Source organism: Cyprinodon tularosa, unplaced genomic scaffold, assembly GCF_016077235.1.
Source record: "Cyprinodon tularosa strain WSP-4 unplaced genomic scaffold, ASM1607723v1 ctg67, whole genome shotgun sequence".
Lineage (NCBI taxonomy): Eukaryota > Metazoa > Chordata > Actinopteri > Cyprinodontiformes > Cyprinodontidae > Cyprinodon > Cyprinodon tularosa.
The window spans coordinates 338,348-359,901 of record NW_024039418.1 but is presented as its reverse complement, the minus strand read 5'-3'; the positions used below and the strand labels follow the sequence as shown (position 1 = coordinate 359,901).

At 38.1% G+C, this 21,554-nt stretch overlaps 1 protein-coding gene across 2 annotated transcripts in view; it reads right to left on the bottom strand.

Annotated features, from left to right (window-relative positions):
* Positions 1–5,765: 5,765 nt before the first annotated feature.
* Positions 5,766–21,554, bottom strand: part of cdh8 (cadherin 8) — a 260,812-nt gene continuing 245,023 nt past the window's right edge. The window contains exons 10-12 of one of the 2 annotated variants that reach the window (XM_038267329.1): positions 18,569–18,686; positions 7,959–8,210; positions 5,766–6,383 (exon numbers count right to left, since the gene is read on the bottom strand). In XM_038267329.1, the coding sequence (XP_038123257.1) occupies positions 5,890–6,383; positions 7,959–8,210; positions 18,569–18,686 (864 nt within the window). In that variant the 3' untranslated portion in view covers positions 5,766–5,889. The remainder of the gene's footprint in view (positions 6,384–7,958; positions 8,211–18,568; positions 18,687–21,554) is intronic. The other variant, XM_038267331.1, reaches the window with a different exon arrangement.

Genomic DNA, 21,554 nt, shown 5'->3' with positions numbered 1-21,554 from the left:
GGTTGTTACAACTGAAAATTAGTATTCCTGGTTTGAAATATTAATTTCACTTTGCCTGAAATGAACAACCCCCTACTGTTAAAAAAAATCAACTGAAAGAATTTGCTGCTAAATAAATATCTACACCTAGTCAAGAGGTGGTAGTATTGCATGGCAGCATGATGTAGCTCATATATGATGAGTAATAAGACGTTGGTTGACCATTTTATAAATGGCCTGGTCAGTGATGCAACACCATCAGTAAAGTTGCTGTTGCAAAATAAAATACCTGTCCTTTTCAATGTCTGTATTAGATAGTTAGGGGCTCTACTGAGAACACTGAGGTCTTGATACATAACCTAATATAGTCAATAAATAAATTTGTTTAATAGTTCAATATTGGGTTTAACAACTTGATGTTTAAAGTCTTTGGAATAAAGATAATAGATAAAATAAAGCTATTATTTTTTTATATAATGTAAATTTACATTAAATTATATACTTTGAATTATTTTATATGAAAATAATACATTTTAATTAAATAAAAATTAGAAAATTTGTCAAACTGATAGATTTCGTTTTTTAAAGTTCGTTCAAAACAGCTTATAGCAGATAAAAAAAAACGCATATTAAACTAATCCTATCGCAGAATGCCTAAAGCTCATCAAGTTCATCACCTTCATTTTTTTAGTTTTATTTAAAACAACACTGTAAAAGAAAATGCACAGTAAAACTATTTTTCTTAGACAAACATCACCATTGTGAGACGAGAGTTGGAATTGTGAGCCTTGATTGATAGCATTGAAATGTATGTAGTTCAATTATTTAGTCCCTCTAGCCGAGATCTACGGAGAGACCTGGGTGGTTCACAACTCAGCGTAAAGAAGCGGCAATGAAGATCAGCATCTTCAAGTCCAAGTCTGTGGTTCTCAATGAGAAAATGGTGGCTTGTCCAAACCCTCTCTGTGTAAAGTAACGGAATCCAAATATCTGAGGATACTTTTCATAGGTCAGGACACAATGGAGTTGAAGCTTGGCTGACGGATCGGTGAAGAAGCCTCTTTAACGCAGGTAATGCACCGATCTGTTGGGGTGAAAACAGTGCGAAGCAAAAAAGAAGAACCTCATCCCGGTTAAGATGTTGGAATTTATGACGCCAAACACTGTCCAGAGGCTCATTTACTTTACCCTTGATTCTAACCCTGCAGACTGGAAGTATCCCACAAACGTGTAGCTTTAGGGATATATCTGTACAGACAAAACTTGGCTAAAATTATAAATGTGTGCACCTCACATTATCTCAGAGAAAAAAAAATCACTGTCAACCCATTTTATGTCCTACCTTCTAACATGTCCAATGATGTAGTCGTAATTGCCTCACCTGTCATGTTATGCCCGATCAGTAAATGGTTAGCGTACTTCTCATGTCATATGAGTTAAACTGTTGTAAATGTTTAATCATAAGCTGTCAGGAATCAACAAACCGCTTGTTTCGTTGTAGGTGACCTTTAACTGAAACTGAAGAGCAAAAGATGTAAAGAATCCAACACATTCAGCAATATTTATAAAAATATATTTCACAAAGTAGGAAACAATACAGGGTATCTTAGATTACAGTACAGGGAGTAAATAATTGAACATACACATTTATAAGCATTTAAGCACATTAGAAAATATGATCTGCATGTAGAACTATCCCATATATATTGTTTTGTCTACTAAGAACTGCCAGAATAATGTATCAGTACAAACTGAGAATGCACGCAGCTGTAGTGCCATTGAATTGTCATTATGTGCAAGAGCTAACGTGCAGAGACAAAACCTACCACCTCATTGAAAGCTAATGACGTTAGCGGTAACTCTATGTACAGTACAAGACTTTTTTTATTGGTATCATACAGTGTAAGCACAATGTGGACATGATTTTAATCAGTTTCTTAAGTTTCTCGAGATCTGTGTTTGCTAAATGAGACTTGATGATGGAAGGAAGTTATTCTCCTTGGTCCTGATTGGATAGTTGTGCTCAGAGGTTCAGTTACTATAACCTTAAATATGGTAGGATCACATTATATCTTCAATCTGTATGTGTCAGATATTTTCTGGTACAATATTACTGTAAATAAAGTCCATCAGTTTGAGCAACTTTAGAGCTCTAGTGTACCTGCTTACATTTAGGCTATCATTAGGCATGGGCTGTATGAGACTGTGGTGATACAAAAAGTGTGAGTAGAATACCATAGTTTCATGGTGTTATGCCGTCCATGTTGAGAAATGGAATTATTACTCTTGAATCTTAGGTTGTCTATTTTATATTGGGGGAAATTAAAGCAATATTTTATCTCTCTTAATATATTTCTAAAGAGGTTACTGGCATTAAAGCCATATAATTAGTTGGTAACAACCCAAGTAATATACACAGACAAAGAAACCAATACCATTGAATCAATAAAGTGTGGGCAAAAATTTTAATTGCAAAATAAAATAATTATCATTACTGGAGTCATATCACAGCTGCGATTTTGGTTTGGGTTTAGTGCTCCATTGACAGGTTGGCAGTCCGTCAGACACACAACCAGGCACAGCAGAGATTACACCAGATATTTCGTAACATTTATAGTTGAACTCAATTTTGGAGTAAGCAGCCAACTTCCTAACCTGACTCCGCCAGATGGATTTGCTCTGCAAATATAAGTAATTTTGGGAAGGGGCGAAAATACTGGTTAGCTGATTGGCCTATGTTGGTGATAGATGGGCCAAATAAACCAATCAGATCAACGAAGCATATGACGTACTAACAGAGCGACGAAGTAGAGGAGCCAATTGATAGATCAAACTCTTGCCGAAACCAGTCGGGAGAAGAGCAAAAACATCTTTTCCTCTGAGAAAAGCCTGCAGAGCAGTGTTTTGCTCTTCTTTCAGTGAAGAAATACTCTGTAATTCCGATAAAACTTGCTCGATAGCAACGCTAATGCTAGTTTCATCGGCTGAAGCCGCCATTTTCTTTAGACTGAACTGTCACGCTTCTCGTTGCGAAACACCTCAACCCGCCTCAGAGCCAACGCTGATTGGCTCCAAATTTTCTTTAACGGAAAGTAGCCAGACTGATCTGCGAGTGAAACCTTGAAAGTTCGCGAGATCAGGATGGTCTCACGAGGCTACCAACTTCCATTGCTGCAGCAATTTTCCATCACACCAGATCTTAAAATCTTAGATTAGGCAAAAACATTTGTGTTGATCTTTTAATGCAATTAATATACTAAGCAAGAGTAGTAAGAGTTCTTGTTTTGAGAATTTATGCCATGAATTTTTAGGTGCAACTGTCTTATCGCATTGCACTTAATTTGACTAGAATCTTCTCAGAAAAAGATTCATAATCTTACAGAATGTGCTCTGGTTTATTTTATTAATACATAAAGACATTTTGGTAACATATAAGACTGTATAAATAGATACTTTTTATCCATTGTGTGTTGAAGGATGTAATAGTACCCGGAGCCCTGCAGCCCATTATACATGAAAATATGCAAACTAATGCTAATGCATAAGACAAGCATATTTTTTTAAAGACAATCTTACAATGTCTCCTGAATGGAGAAACTAATTAAACACATTGTTTAGATGACCTTTTCTTTAGTGTACTTTTATTTTCAAATCATATTGGTTCTTAGAGCCTTTTATATATACCTGTATGATTCAGTCAGTTTCAAAATGATTAACAAAACATTCTTGCTGTTTATTTTCTGTTTCTCTATCACCTATGTTATAAGTAAATCCCTTTTCTGATATTTGGTTAGATTGTATGTTCTCCCTGTGCATGCGTGGGTTCTCTCCGGGTACCCCAGCTTCCTCCCACAGTCCAAAACCATGGCTGTAAGGATAATTATCTTTTCTAAATTGTGTGTGCATGGTTGTGTGTCTTTGTGTGTCACTTTGTTGCCCCGCGAAAAACTGGCAACCTGTTCAGGGTGTACCCCGCCTCTCGCCCATAGACTGCTGGAGATAGGCACCGGCCTCACAGCGACCCTGACGGAATAAGCAGGAGAAGGTGGATGGATGGATTGATGTTATTTGGGTTCTGTCAGTACTCTAAATCTTTCTGTTGGTATGGTATCATTTAGGATATAGAAAAGACAAAGTTCTTCTCCAAAAAGAGACTGTAAAAAGACATCCAAAGAGTACAATTTTTGGCATTAGAATATTGATTCAACTAATTTTTCCGAGTGCTTAATTGAACTACCCAAATTTTCTGATATTTCTTTGGCTGTTTTACCACATGTACTACAGTAATTACCAGATTGTTACTGATTTACACTGAGTTAATGTTCTTTGCACTTTGAGATCAACCTATTTGTTTTTAGAATGCTTTGCAATAATAACGTTGCAAAAGTCTTTAGTTTTGTTTTGACCCATGATGGCCTTGCAAAGAAAGGCCATAAGTTAGGACTAGTTAGGACTAGAACCATCCTCTATTTATGTCTCAGAGGGAAAAGGAAAGTTTTATAAATACTAATAGACATTTCATTTTTTTCCCTTTCATTTTGCCTTAAGCATAATGTCATGTATAACCATAATTATTAATAATTGTGTTGGATTACTCGGGTTGTTACTGACATCTGGTTTCAATCTTAAGTCACTTGCCCTATTAGGAAAAAATGTAGGAAGAAAAATATTTTCTTTGCTTGCTATATGAGTTATATAAGGGTTCAGGAGCCCTATTTTACCCAGCTAACCGGCAGTGCACAGCAATATGTGGGAGGGAGCAGTGTTGCATTACTCAATGCTCCATAGATCCAGTCAAAACTTGGGTACGGATACTCCATAACCTTCTCTGGTTTCATATTAAGAGGAATTGAAACTGTAGAAGATGTGTTGCGGAAAATTACAAACCGTGTTGACGTTTGTTAGAAAGTCCATGCCTAATAATCACCCGCAGGAACTCATGCCACGATTCGGTTGTTATAAAACAGTGATTGAATGTTTGAAAAAACAAGGAATGTCAAATAATCTAAACACACTCATTTCAAATAGCACAAGGGGAAAAATTAAGACTTAAGAACAGATATCCAAAAACAGAACGGAAATGAGGAACCAACACATCTGTTGTCAAAAAACAGTAGATTACAATTGTATTTAATGTTGCTTCTGTAAAAAGAAGGCCTCAAAGTTTCTACATTTCTGTTTTTTGTCTTTATGTCAGTCTTTTATAGGCTAGTAACACTTGCGACCCACACCTGTAGCATGTAAATACAAAGAGTTGTATAAAGCAAGCCTCTCAAGGCTATCAGTCTATAAATGTGGCCACCGGAGAACATATCAAATTATGACAATTTAACCTTAAAGCCAATACTGGTTAGTCCTTTTGCTGCATTTTAAAACCATACATACATTCATCATTTTAATGTAGACCAAGTATTGCTTTATCATTCCCTTCCCCTCTCAGTTAGGTGGCTTTGGGAGACACTGATAGTCCAACTGCAGCTTCTGTAGTCCAGCTCGGTGTCCTGGGAGTACTGGGTAATGGTGACCGTTCGATCGTCAAGAAACCAACAGTTTTTATTCATGTGGTAACTACCAGAAATGCCAGGGTTTTGCCTGCTACTTGCAGCCACGGCAAATCACAAACACCCGAAGTACTGCTAGACACTCCACACTGAATCTAAGTTACACTCCACAAGAATCTCCTAATAAAGACATTGTTTGGCTCAACAAGTACATTGCGCTTGACGTAGTGGATGACGACTGCTAAACCTCACTCTAAAAAGAATACAAAAAGGTGGCTGCTCTTCTTATTAATGTTTTTTTTTTTTTCACATGTTTCAATGAGCCAGCAAATCCTAGTGTTTAATACACAAATATGTTGAAAGAAAAAAAGAAATTGAAAGGTCTTTTTTTTCTCTAACAAACCCAAGGTCAGGTCTCACGGTCACTTTCACCCACAGAGTAGAGCTCCCCAAGTCTCCTGAACCGTGGGCCCCATTCTCTCAGATAGTCATAGTTCTGGTCTGAGTCTGATGATGCCGTCTCCAGTGAACTGAGGGATCCAGCGATGGATCCCCTGCCCTCATACCCATAGATCTGGATGGAGTCGTAAGGTGGAGCTGTTGGATCGTTATCCGCCTCGTGAAGCCGCACGTTGATGAACTCGTCCACGTCCACACCGTTCGGACCAGAGTGCTGCCCTGCTCGGGGCATAAACTGGAGGTCTGGCTTGATGTCCTTGCGCGGCAGATAGCCGTTGATGCCGTCTGGGTTCTGCAGTGTGGCGATGTCAAACGCCTCGGTGTCCTCCTCACCACCTCCCTCATCGTCGTATCGGATAATGTTCTCTCTCACATCTTCATCGTCCTTGATAATTAGGGGCTCATTCTTGTGTCTCCTCAGGGTCACAAACAGTACTACTATTACTGTCCAAAAAAAATTGGGAGAAGAACAAGAAAGAAAAAAAAGAAAACCTGGTTAAGCTTAAAAACCGGGCTTCGACAATTTCAGTTTTTCAGTCTCTATTAAAAAAAAAAAATTGACCCAATGTGAGTTAATCGTAGTATTACTTTACTCTGTGTTTTATGTTTAAATTATTTCCTGATGTTTTAATAATATGCTTTTTTTCTTAAAGAAATGTAGTCTCCAGATTCATCTAAAATGACCTAATTGATGGATGCCATTCTTGGACTTACCGTATCCAAAAAAACAAAATAAAAATCCATAAAATCTGGCCATGGTGGGGCCTATAAAACATCTGTCAATCTACTTTATCTACTGTCGAAAATTTATTGGCTACTTGTATGTCAATCAAACATTTTGTATAAGTGCCATCATGATGTTATTTACGTAGTCTCCAAGCGTTACTCATATGCTGTTTGGCTAGCGGTCCGCCATTAAGCTGAATAAAGTACTCTTATGCTCGTTTGCTGCTGCTGCTTCTTGTTGAGCTATTTGTTCACTCTTTTGTGTAAACTGGAGCACCAATGACTGATTCTGTATTAAGTGCTGTATTTTTTTTATTTTGAAACATGCACAGTTGAAAACGTGTCAAGTGATATGTTGACAACATAGGATGTGCAGCCTGCATTCCGTGTTGGTAGCCTAGGTGTAGACTAGGTGAATCCTGGCACTTTGCTAACCTGACTCCACCAGATGGATATGCAGAGCAAATCCTGCCGTAGAAGTAATTTTGGGAAGGGGCGAAAATACTGGTGTAGCTGATTGGCCTATGTTGGTTATAGACGGGCCAAATAAACCAATCAGATCAACGAAGCATATGAAGTAACAGAGCGACGACGAAGAGGAGCCAATTGATAGATCAAACTCTTCGGGAGAAGAGCAAAAACATCTTTTCCTCTGAGAAAAGCCTTCAGAGCAGTGTTTTGCTCTTCTTTCGGTGAAGAAATACAGTGTAATTCCGATAAAACTTGCCCGATAGCCACGCTAACGCTAGTTTCATCGGCTGAAGCCGACATGTTCTTTAGACTGAACTGTCGCGCTTCTCGTTGCGTCACACCTCAACCCGCCTCAAAGCCAACGCTGATTGGACGTTCGTTTGGTGAACAGCTCCAAATTTTCTTCAACGGAGAGTCTCCAGACTGATCTGCGAGTGAAATCTTGAAAGCTTGCGAGATCAGGATGGTCTCACAAGGCTAGCACTTTGCTGCTTCTCTAGGCGTGGATACCTTCTGCGAAGGAGGGGGCACTGATGCATGCGCACAATTCAAAAATACACAAACAGCCGACACATATATTTTCTATCACTGAATCTTCTTTCCTGCATTTAATGGTTTAATTTTGTTTGACATTTTGTTAACTTTGCTTTTTTAAAGTGATATATAAATAACTTTTACTTCACTTGAGAATTACTTTTCTATCGCTCTGCACATAAAATCTAAACCTATGTCTCAAGATACAGTGAAGTGTGAGGGTGTAATGTGACAAAGCATACGTTGTCATAAAGTGTATGTAAATAAAAGAAAGAATAAATAATTCACCTAACAAAAGTATGATGCAAGCCAAGATGGCGATGAGAGCCCCCATGCTAAGACCGATGGGAAGGACATAGGCTTCCACGTTACAGGACTGGACAATTCCATCTCTGCTGCACCCACAGACCCGGATGGTTAAGGTGTTGGTACTGCTCATGGGTGGGTTACCGTTGTCTGTCACAATGATTGGCAGGAAGTACATCTCTTGCTTCTGTCGCCGAAAGGTATCATGCTTGGCGAGAACACTGATTGAATTGTCTGTCAAAGAGAGAAAGAGAGAGAGTGTGAATTTAGAAATTAATTTTCAGAAGGGTGTGTGAAAAGCCCATTATTATTTGTGGTGACAGACTAAAATCCTGTTATCAAATTGTGTGAAAATCAGGCGTAAATTAATCAGTCGTCGCCAGGCTTTTAAGCGTTCTCACATCTCAATGCTATAGACGACTTACTTTCTTTCTTCTTGATTCTCATTTGGGGAATTACCTGGAATTTAGACAAACCAAAGGAAGGTGGCTCCAAGTTTGCTTTTACTTCTCTTTAAAAACTCTAGAAATGAAGGGACCACGGCAGGCGACACTGGCACATGTCGACCCAGAAAGGTGCCAGCTGCTCTTTGATGACACTTCTGTGAAGCTGTCTGCTCATTAGCTGGCACTTCTTACCCGGCTCACATTATCAAACACTTCCCTTCCCACAAGAATCTACTTCTGGTGATCTTATTGAAAACCTACAAGATGTCTGATAGTCTAACCTTTGCCTCATTGCTTTAGGGTGTGTTAGGGAAGGAGGATGGAAATCAGAGGGTCTTATTATAGAGAGAAAAAAGAGCCACGTTGGGGCTTCTTCATTGACAAAAAGAACTTAATCAAAAGATGGAACGCTTCATGATAGAATCACTTGCTTCGCACAATCTGTAATTGATGTGAACATATGCTCAGATTTATTTTCTTACAAGTGCTGCCACTAAGTGGTGCGCTCTGCTTTGTGAGCACCAGCATGTCCTACTTCATTTGAATTTTTTAGCAATCCACACAGAGCAGGCAAGTAGAAACTCTATTCTAGTAAACTATCAGGGTACGTGCTGGTATGCAGGTCACTCCAGCTTTCTTTTTTAAACACCGTTTGTAAAAATAGAATAATAAAAAAAATCTCTTGTCTGTCAGCCCAACCAGAGAGAGTCAGCAGCTCAAAGAACAAGGCGGCTGTGTAGGTTACCTTCAAAGACACTGAACTCACCGCACTTACAAGAATGCAGCTTTACTCCTCTTTCACATAAAAGGCCGTAATAACGGTGTTTATTCCACTAAAATATTAGGTTCAAAGGCACACAGAGTACATTTTAATGCTGTCACAAAGTTAAGAGCACAGGTTTGTTTAAATTAGGATTTTAGATATAAAAAACTCATCATGTTTGAGGCTACAGATGACAACGCTGACAGAAAAGTGTCACTAGGTAAAAATATCTACATTACATCGTGCAAAGATGCTAAAAGGCCATAGTTTTATTGCAATAAAATGTATAAAGAAAGGAGAGTGAGAACAGATTTCTTTGTACATTTAACTTTATATCTCAATCAAGTCTTTACCTGCTAAAAAACTTTTTTTTACATCTAACCTTTTTATTTTCTTAAAAGTTGTTGTGCTTTTGTCCCAGTTAATGTACATGTGGCTAATTCATACAAAGAAAATAAAACATTAATTGAAAATTTAGATGCTACTTTGATTAAAACAATACTTCTTCTATAGATCTAGACATGAAACCTTATTTTAAATAAAAACATAGCAAATAATTAACATGAATGTATCGTCCAGTAGGTTACTGAAGCAAACCCCCCTAAATAACCAGCCAAGATGGCCCATGTAAACATCTTCTGTTTGCTATCACATTTTTAACACTCTTTTATTAATACTTGGCCTACTGAAGTAAATGTATATTTTTGAGGATCATTACTTAAATGGCCATTTTGTAACGAAGACTTTAAGTTTTATTTCAATTAAAGTGGAGATCTAAAGATTTTACTTCTATTGCTTTGCTAAAAACTCTGAGACATTCTGAGACAGAAATTAAAATATGACCAGATTTTATCATTAAGAAATTAATTCATGTAAAAATAGCATTTGTACAAGAGAAGAAAAAGAATGGCACCCTGTCCGTTTAGGTCCCCACTCCTTAATGATCAGTGGTTATTATTCATCACATTGTTTACTACATTTTTTCAGCGTTCTTTTTTTTTTTTTTAATGGTGACTCATTAAGAGCAACCTGTCCAGGAGGGACCCCGCCTCTCACCTATAGACAGCATGAGATTGGCACAAGCACCCCTCGCGACCCCATTTGGGATAAGCGTGACAGAAAATGGATGGACGACTCTTTCAGAACAGAAATTTTAATTGCTTTTGTTCCTTGATAGAGGAGAGAAAGCTACGTATACTGATACATCCATCCATCCATTTTCTTACACGCTTGTGGGGTCGCGAAGGGTGCTGGTGCCTATCTCCAGCAGTCAATGGGCGAGAGGCGGGGTACACCATGGACAGGTCGCCAGTCCATTGCAGGGCAGACAGGACAAATAACAATTCCCACACACTCACACCTAAGGGCAATTTAGAGAAGCCAATCAACCTAACAGTCATGTTTTTGGACTGTGGGAGGAAGCCGGAGTACCCGGAGAGAACCCACGCATGCTCAGGGAGAACATGCAAACTCCATGCAGAAAGACCCCGGGCCGGAAATCAAACCCAGAACCTTCTTCCTACAACATCGGATAAACCCAAGTAACAGCTAAACCATGCTGCATGATTGGTGGAAAAGTTTAATTTAATTTGATTTGCTTCTAAGTTATTTCAACACATTGCACTTTTGTGTTTTTTTCCCTCTTGTGCTTTCTATGTTTTAACATATTCTACCTTCATTGTTGTTACCCAATTGAAATAAGGGGAACAACAGAAAATAGTTTCTTGGTTTCTTAATGTAGAAAAATACTCAGTATTTTTACTTTCCCAGTTACAGTGAACAATTGGTACAGATTTTCACTTTTACCACAATAGCATTTTAGTTTTACTATATCATGTTTTTGACTATGTTATGTATCTTTGTCAGAGATTAAATACAGTATACTGTGAGCCCTTTTAGGTCATCTCTTGGTTAGCTCATATGTTTTGATCAAACATTCTTAGATAAAATGTCATGGTGTTACTATTAGCTGTCATAATGCCAGCACAATGAAAGGGCAACTGTTTTATATGTGGTAGTTATATGTTAAAAATCTCCTATATGCCTTTCAGGAAAGCAATGGCGGCTCCAGAAATGTTCCATAGGGGGGCCAGATAAATGTTGGGGTGGCCACTAAAACTAAAAGCCATAATTTGAGGGTTTAAATCTGCTATTGTTCTAAACCTGCCTGTAGAAATGATAAAGACTTCAGTAAACACCTACTCATATCTTGGTTTATTGTGTGATTTTTAATGTTACGTCACTGGCTGTGCATAATGGGATGAAATGCTAAACTAATATTACTACAATTTACATCAGTGGGTGGGGTGGCCAGGGCTTTTAACTGGGTGGCCTTGGCCACCCCTTTGTGGCGCCACTGCAGGAAAGCACTAGAATTTTCTAATTTTTGTGTCGCTGTACAAAACTCGATTCACAACACAGGATAATAAGTATGATGTATGAGTATAAGATGAAAGTATGTTTCCCCATTTTGCATTAAAAAAACAAAAGATTGTGCTCTCAATGGGGTTTTAGTTCTATATGTGGTAAAGTGCTAACCTGACTCCGCCAGGTGGATTTGCTCCGCATATCCATCTGGAAACCTTCCGTTGAAGTAATTTTGGGAAGGGGTGAAAATACTGGTTAGCTGATTGGCCTATGTTGGTGATACACGGGCCAAATCAACCAATCAGATCAAACAAGCATATGATGTACTAAAAGAGCGACGACGAAAACACAACCACAAGCCCACTACTCTTGCCGAAACCAGTCGGGAGAAGAGCAAAAACATCTTTTCCTCTGAGAAAAGCCTCCAGAGCAGTGTTTTGCTCTTCTTTCAGTGAAGAAATACTCTGTAATTCCCATAAAACTTGCTCGATAGCCACGCTAACGCTAGTTTCATCGGCTGAAGCCGCCATGTTCTTTAGACTGAACTGTCGCGCTTCTCGTTGCGTCACACCTCAAACCGCCTCAAAGCCAATTCTGATTGGACGTTCGTTTGGTGAACGGCTCCAAATTTTCTTCAACGGGGAGTCTCCAGACTAATCTGCGAGTGAAACCTTGAAAGCTCGCGAGATCAGGATGGTCTCACGAGGCTAGTAAAGTGCTAACAAGAAATAAACGTGGAGAAGTACTAAAGAAATAGTTTAGACCTGAAACTTTGACTACAAGTCTGACAATAAGACTCAACTTTCCGTAGTAATGTTTTTCTACCCATCCCTGGTGTGCTGTTTCTACAGTTCAATAAAAAAGAAATGGCAACTCTAAAATCATAGGTACCATAATGGCAGATGAACAGAGCCAGAGTATCGTTTATTGGCAAAACTGCTCTTTACACATGGCCGTGTTAGTCTGTGAGTACATAATCATTGTGTATTGAAATTTCCAGGAATAAATCTGGAACCTCCAGTAACCGGTTATTTTTTCTTATGAATTAGTATCTTTTGCATCCTTGGCTGTTTCAGGACCTTAGCCATTTTCCCGATGGCTGGCAACCCTTAACCTCTTCACTGTGTAAACCCTACAATTAGATTCATCATTGCAAACAAAAGCCACGTACAGAGGCTGACAGAGACCCTGATGCTCTTCACTCAAGTGTCTCCCACAGCTGCCTTTTCAAATAGAAATAGCCACTGAAGTGCAGGGGGATATGGTGCAACGGGCTGCTTTTCTCTGTTTTGAATTAACAAAATTATATAGAAGTGGCAGGTGTAGTGCTGTGTGTTGGGGCATTTTATAGAGCCAAAGAAGAACACAACACATTTACTGTGGTTTGGAAAAGTCAGACAAAATGAAGGCGCTTTGTTGTTGGGATTAATGCAGGGCTGTTCTTTCGGTGTCGAGAAATTGTTTTCAGAATTAAATTAGATCTAATAGATCAACACAAAGAAGTGTCTAATTATGAAATAGAAGGAAATGAAATGGTTTTAATTTTCTTTTCTAAAAAAAAAAAATCTGAAAAATGTATAGTGTGTTTTCTTTGTGATTTGGGATGTGATTCTAAACATGAAGTAGACTCCAACTCCTACCCAAGATCTCTTGCAAGCTCTGTCAGATAAGATGAGTCAGATCTGGGCTTTGACTGGTCCATATACGCTCATTGTCCTCATTGTCCTAGTTTTTATTCCTGTTTTGCCCAGTGTTTAGGTTCCATTCAACTGGAGATCAACTGACCAGCTTTAAATGTTTTTGTCCATTCTGTTTTTTGCTTTATTTTAGGTAAACTCTTGAACGTTGTGACTAGATTAGGGTTGCCAAAAACAATCAATGGTATTTGATTGACACCAAATACTGTTATTAGTCAAAAATACTCATTTGTTTCAAATCAATATATTCAGGCAAAATTACCAAATTTGTTGCAATGTTAGCTGCAATCATATAAAGCCGGACATGATTGCAAAAAAATAAAATAAAATAAAAAAGCACTAATCTACGGAAGAGGATTAGGGCCACTGAAAAAAAAGAAAAAAAGTTAACAGATTTTTTTTATTTTATTTCAGTATAGTATGGGAAAAAGTCAGAATTCTGACTTTTTTCCCATGTTCAACTGAAATAAAATTTAAAAATCAGTTAACTTTTTTTTCCCCAGTGGCCCTAATCCTCTTCCGTACTAATCCTCTTTATCAGCAAAAAAAAAAATAAAGGTGTAGACCTGCGGAACTTTTCCTAATGCAGACATACAAGAAAATAATAATGACACTGTTTTTTTGGAGTTACCATATTTTCACGACTATAAGGCGCACTTAAACGTCTTTATTTTCCCTAAAAATGTGCGGTGCGCCCTTTGGTGCGGTGCGCCCTATGTGTGATGTAACTGCGACTTTTGAGACCACCTCATTGAGGAGATGATGAAAGAGTGGCTGAATGTAAGGAGACCAGGTGTTTTTTTTTTTCACTCATCACCATCGCTGTTAATATGTAACTCCATGCGTGCCCATCTCACAGCTGATGTGAAAAACATGGGGAAACAAATTAACGCTGTGCTCGCTGTTCAACCGCTCGACATCGGTGTGAACCGGACCCAGCAGGTGCAGCAGAAGCAGCGAGTTTACATGCAAAGTCAATGGTTGACGAGCGTATAGGCGCAGCAAAAGGTCCCGCAGCGCGTTTTGAGCAGCAGGCACTGCGCGTCGGGAGCGTTTAAGCATCTGACGCACCGCCAACGCGCTGCTGCTGCTCGAGATGGAAAAATTGAAGTTTTGCTGCTGGACGCGCCGCATCAACCAATCAGAGAAGCTGATCTGGGAGCTGACAGAGAGACAGACACAGCGCTCTGATGACATATGATATTAACGCAAATGACAAGGGCTGGATGGATGAGGAGATGATGAAAGCGTGGCTGAGGCAGGTGTATGTGAGGAGAACAGGTGTTTTTTTCCACGCATCACCATCGCTGTTAATCTGTGACTCCATGCGTGCCCATCTCACAGCTGATGAGAAAAACATGGTGAATCAAATGGATGCTGTGCTCGCCGTTATCCCGGGAGGTCTGACAAAGGAACTTCAACCGCTCGACATCGGTGTGAAGCGGCCGTTCAAAGTAAGGCTGCGAGCGGCGTGGGAGCGATGGATGACAGACTGAGACCACAGTTTCAGGATAAGTGGAAGGCAGCGCCGGGCAAGTTACGCCACCGTTTGCGGATGGATTGTAGATGCTTGGACTAACGTGTCTGCTGGCTCTGTTGTTCAAGCTTTCGCAAAAGCTGGCATTATTTCTGAGGAGCCGCGCTGCACGGAAAGTGACTGACAGCGAAGAAGGGGAAATTGGCATGTCTGATTTAGCGCAGCTGTTTAATTCAGAAACAGAGGATGATGACTTTGATGGGTTTGATTAATACTTTGTAATAAATACATGAATAAAGCACAAACATACTCAGTTTTGCTCCCGCTCTATTTTTCTACCTGAAAACTTAATTCAACAGCAGCCTCTGGGCGGGTCTCCTCCGGTTTCACCGCGGCGGCTGGCAGGTGTTTTTTCATCTAAATAATCTAAATCTTGCAGCTATATTTGCTGTGATCAGTGGGAATAAAGTAGTTTTAATATGTTTTTTAAGTGAGAAAGTCCACCTGAAAACTTAATAATTGCAGTCAGTTCATCCAGATTATCTATTTCTGTCAGAGGCGCTCAGAACCCCACATACCAGCGGTGCACCGACAGCAGAAATCCCTTCAACAGCAGCCTCTAGGCTGGGCAGCCTCCAGGTTCACAGCGGCTGCTGGCAGGTGTTTTTCATCTAAATAATTTTAGCTGCAGGCACCAGGATACTGGTAATAAAAGCGAACATATTCCGTCGGCAGGTTTCAGGATTTTAAGTTAATTTAGGAGTGACCACAGCGCTGTGTCATCTGCGATGTGTCTGTCTCACGGCCAGCACCCAGGTTTGATTAATACTTGTTAATAAATACATGAATAAAGCACAGTTATACTCAGTTTTGCCCCCGCTGTATTTTTAAATACGCAGTAGAGGTATTTAAAGGTAGTAGAGGACATGTACCTGTATATAAAAAACGCGCCCTATAGTCCGGTGCGCCTTATGTGTGTGTTAAATACAGAAATGGGACACATAACTGAGAGTGCGCCTTTTAGTCCCGTGCGCCTTATGGTCGTGAAAATACGGTATGTAAAAAAGTTCGTATAGCTGATGCATCTGCAAAAGTGAGGTTGCAATTTGGACGATAAGCGAACGCTAGCTGTTATTAGCTTGATAGACATGGACAGAACAATGATGAGGATCTCTCCATCAGCTCTCCTTAACAGATGGACATCCCAGAAGAACAGTTCTGAACCACGCAACACTTTTTTTCTGCTGTGGTACAAATCAATGAAGGAATATTTATTTCAGCTGATGCTTAACTCTGATGACAAAGAGGGAAAAAGAAATAAACAAACACTGATGCATCTCTTTCCTTTACTCCCCTTTTTAGTTGTTAAGCTTTGGAGGCAAATGGAAGAATATAGTGAAACATGTAACAGTATAATATAAAAAAAATAAAGGTATTTCTAAATCAAAGGTACTTATTTCCATACAATATATTAATGATTATACTGTTAGTTATTTGGTGTACTGTTTAATTAAACAGGGAACTAACAAATTTATAAGTTAACTAACTATAAGTAATAAATTATATATTTCTGTTGAGCAATTCTGTGGAGGAACAAAGCACCAATTTACTTATATGCACAAATTCATTGAAATAAATGGTAAAACATTTTTTGCAATGTTAGGTCTTTGTTTAAATATCACATGTATTTCATTTTTCACACTTCATAACATAGCTGATCTTCATATTCTTTAGATATTTATGCATTTTAAACCCCTAAAATGAACCTTTTACTGATTCAAGTATTAAGCAATTTCTGCTTAAAATTTTATTTCTGTCAGTTTTCATCCTCCATTGTTTAGAAGAGAAAGTGACACCCTCTTCCATCCAACGAAAAAGGAAAGCAGTCCATGCTAAGGAAACAAAGTGACGCCGCATGTGCTTGGCTGTAGCTCTTTAAATCCCTTTTTTCAGACAAATGTATACGGTCAAATAAAACTATTTAAAAAGGGAGCTTCCCTTTTGAAATTAATTACATTTTTTGTCAGTGCAACAAAGATGCATCAAACCAACTGAATTTATACTTGAATGCATGTGTTTCCTCCACCATTAATTTTCCCTTACACCCTCTGCCAAATTTGTGCAAGCCTGCACTGATGCAGACTCACTATTTAAGGGCTGGACGGGCCATTCCCCCTACTCACTACTTGGATTGGGACGGCCCTTATGTGGCGGACCCTCCGCGGGAACGTGCAAATGAACGGTTAGTGCTTAGGGTTAGTGCCTGATATTGGGCCTCATGCTGCAAACTAGTTGCAGAGAACTGAGGACCCATTGACAAAGACCAAAGAGGCAGCCTGTAGGAAATCTGACGTTATTAAGGAATCTTGCTGCCGTCGCTGTGATTAAAGTGGGATGTTATTTGCGACCCTTTGGAGCCCTTTGGATTTTCATCTGGACTTTGAAAATGGCTGCATTGATGTAAATAATATTCTTGGGATAATATTCTATGTACATTTATGTGATTTACAGGGGAACATTTTTTGCACAAGCTGGGAAAGGTCTATGAAATTTATGTTTAAATATTTGGGTTATATCTTGCCTGTACTTGTCCTAAATAAGAGAATAGGGATTATATTTGTGATATAAATAATTATTTTTTTGCTACTAACCCAATTTATTCTGCCTCCACATGATTTTAATGGTTGATTTTTATCTTTGATTTTATTTGCACTGTGTAGCACTTTGAGATTTTTGTTAATGACCACATGATTTTAATGGTTGATTTTTATCTTTGATTTTATTTGCACTGTGTAGCACTTTGAGATTTTTTCTTAATGAAAAGTGCGGTACAAATTGGATTTATTATTATTATTATTAATTTAACTGTGCCTTGTAATAATGTCTCAACAGTAGTGAAAATGTTGTATAATTGTGAGTTTTTCTCCTGGTATTGGAATAAAGTTGGTTGTTTGTTTTTGTTTTTTTTATAAAATAAGAAGATATTATTTTTCAAAAACAACCAGGTCACATTCATGTTTTGTCCACATTTGGCTGATCGACAGAAACCAATCTCAGATTTTTATTGTTTTTTTTTATATAACTGCACGTTACAAGAAAATATAAATTTATTTCAATTTAACTATTCCTACTTATGTTAGAAAAAAACATGCTTTCTCCAGAGGCTATCTTTTTTTCCCAGTGATTACCCTGATGCCATGTTCCTGCCTACTAAGTACCTGTATCAAAGTAAAAGGTTTTTGTTTCAGCAAAAAGCCACTGAGTCCACTCTATGACCTGATTTCTATGTACTTGCCTCCATCTGAGTGAGGTTGCTGTAAGTTAGCCTGCAGCTCCTGTAACCAAACAGAAGGCTAGTACCATATGAAGAGTTTTTTTTTTTTTTTTTGCCCCAAGCTGAAACATTACACAACGTCATTTGGAACACAGCCTGTTCTGAGCCAGGAGTGGGAAAGGAGGCCGAAATCTAGGATTGGCATAAAGACAAAAGAAACGGGGAGAAAAAAGAAAAAAACAATCAGAGAATTTAGCAAATAAGTGTTGTACCATCTGTTGTGAAACAGCTCCTAGGATGTCACCCTACATTGAGCCGCAAGACCATTTGGATCCCACTCATTTAGTTTGCCTCAAAATGCACTGGGGAGTGAAAAAGAAGCTGGTGTCCAAACAATTTCACATCTGCTAATTGTGAGCTACACTGATCCACCAGATTTCCACTCCAGTATGGTTAATGCGCTACAGGGTAGAGACAAGACTCAGAGATGCATTAGAACAATTCAAAGGTACTTCACTCATTCTGCCACAAAAACAGCTTATTTAAAGAGTTTTATTTGGCTTCTCACCTTGGTTGTTTTTAATGGTGAAATTAGGGTTGTTGAGCATCTCCGGCACCAGACGATAGTCAAAGTAGTGGCCCTGGATTGGGTCGTCTTTGTCTACAGCGCTGACAGTCTGAATCACCTGTGTTGAATACAGACAAGAGGAAACAGCAGATAGAGCAAAGCCATTAGAGAGCACAGCCTACTCAGTCTGTATTTTTCATTTCAGAACACTTCTTTATTATGGTGGTTAAGGCAAACCTGATGAAATATGCACAGAAAGTTAGATATTTACTTTTACTGTAAAATTAAAGCCAAAAAAAAGACAACTCTCACTAAATCTCCCCAGAATGCGTCAGTTTGGTCTGTTATGATAATTTTTTTTTGCAAAATATTGAGAGCAGAGGAGTCAAAAGTACTCGCATACTTTACATAAGTGAAAATAAAGAGTAAAAAAAAAGAGAAAGTAAAAGTAATGATTAAACTTCTTTGCTTCAGTAAAAAAAAAAATAAAATCAGGTTCTAAATTGTACCTGAATACAAAAGTAAAAGAGTTTTGTATGGTTATAGATAATAATATAATATATAATTATATAATATATATAATTATAGAAAATAATAAATATTACATTATAAAAACAGTTTTATATACAAAAATAAAGTTTTCCTCTTTTGCTCTCTATATTGGTAGAGAAAACATAAATAAGAAATAATAAATTCCAATTTCAGACAGAATAGTATAGAATGAACTGAACAGTTGAGTAATTTTAAAGCTCTGGTATTCGCAGCATTAAAGTTACCAACACCATTAAAATTGAAATAGAACTTAAAAAATGATCAATATGCATATTTAAAATCTAATCTTGTGTGAGTCTCCTCTTGATTTTCTATCTATGTAGATATAATATGTATAGAAGTAATGGCTAGTTTACAAAAAGTTAGGGGTAAAAAGTTTAGATATTTTGTCCAAATAAAGGAAATGAAAGTCAAAAAGCTTGTGGAACAATAAATATTCAAAGAAACGATTTAAAAAAAGTAACTAAGTATTTATACTTGGTTACTTGACTGCTCTAATTGAGGAAGCAAGTTTGCAAACGCACGCAGAGGCAGAGACGTACATATTTGAAGACGAGTCAGGTGTCTGATGCAGGAGAACCCAATCCCCTCTGACTATCATTGGTCATGTTTGATTTAAATCAGTGTTTAAAAGAGAATTTTACCCAAAATTTTGTGAATGTCTGTCAACTTCTGAATATAAAGAGCAAAAAAAAAAGTTTCTCTAAAAAATGTTTTATCAGGTTTTTAAAAAAATATATATAAATCTTTTAATAATATTGTAACGATCTTGTTTCTGTTGTTTTTCTCTAAGTTTTCAGTTTCAAGTTTAGCCAGGTTTTTCCTTGTTTTCTAGCTTTATTGGTGTGTCTGGATTCATTTAAGTTGCTTAGGTTTTTCTGTCTGTCCTCTGCTGCCCCCTTGTGTTCTTTTCCCTCTGCTTCCTCTTCAGCTCTAGTCACACCTGCTCCTTATCAGCTTGTTAGTCCTACCTTTGTTCACTCAGCCATAAATACACTCCCTCTGCAGTCCCTCTTTGCTGGTTCCTTGTCTTATTTTATCCTACCCTGGCTCCTCATGACCTCATGACCATTCTTATGTTTTTTTTTTTTTGGATTTCTGTTTTGATTTACAGTTTTAAGTTGGATTTTTGGATTCCTGTTTTTCCTGCCTGATTTTCCATTAAACCTCCAAAGAACTCACCCCTGCCTGTCAGCTTCTGCATTTGGGTCCTCATAAAAACCTTAAAACCAAATCCTGACAGATATAAAGTCTTCCCTGTAAGATTTTAGTCTGATTTAATGACAGATTGAGGAAAGCATGTAAGTTGTACAAAGGTGTACAATATATCAAAAGAATTGTTTCAGCTGTAGACTTGAAACTCAAGATTTTATAATGTCACCTTTTATAATGTCATGCACAAAAATCTATCTCGCTCAGTCCCATTTAGTTTGATTCAGCATAAGCTCCATCTTTTGATTGGATTAATAAACGCTGACTTAAAAACTGGAACTAAGCATTCAAGAACTGAAAAACAACAAAAAATTTAGGGAGATCTGCCATCACCCTCTAAACATTTGATAATGTTGTAAATGAGCCAAAATACATGCACCCAAGTACCATAGAACAGCGGTCCCCAACCACCGGGCCGACCGTTACCGGTCCGTCGGTCATTTGGTACCGGGCCGCACAGAAAAAAGTATATTTATAATTTATCGACGATCAGAGTCTGAGTGATGTTTTATTTTGAAAAATATAAAAAATTGCGGTATTCTCTCCCAATTACATCAGTCGGTGCATCTGTGCCTCTTGACATAAGTTAATTCAGTTTAAGACTCATCCTATCTTTGTGAAGCGGGATTTTCTGCGGTTACAGCGACCAAAACAAAGCTATGGAGCAGACTGGACATCAGGAGCACACTTCATTGTCTCCGATTACGCCTAGATGGGACCGGCTTGTTGTTTTATTTTTATGTTGTTTGTATTTGATGTTATGCAAGTCGTATCATTTTACTTGATCTGTGAAAATATTGTCTGACATATAGCGGTCCGTGGTGCAAAAAAGGTTGGGGACCGCTGCCATAGAATATATCCAATGACTTAAATGTTGTTCAAATGAGCTAATAACTGATTGAAATTATGATTTCCTCACCTCGAAATGTTACTTGCCTGAAACTGAAAGCGACTTACTGAATAATATTTCTAAAAAAATAATCTTACATCTTGTCAGCACTGATAAGGGGGCAAGGTTTTATTCCAAGACTAAAGTAATATTAGAGAACATTAAATTTCACACCCACAATACAAAAACACTATTCAGATCAAACGTGACTCACATACTTTAGACGACAGGGCTCGATGCTCCATAAAATCACCTTTATTATCCATAAAAATACACATTTTTTAAAACACTGGCCAACATTAAAAGGGAGAAACCGGGATCAGCTTTTTGTTT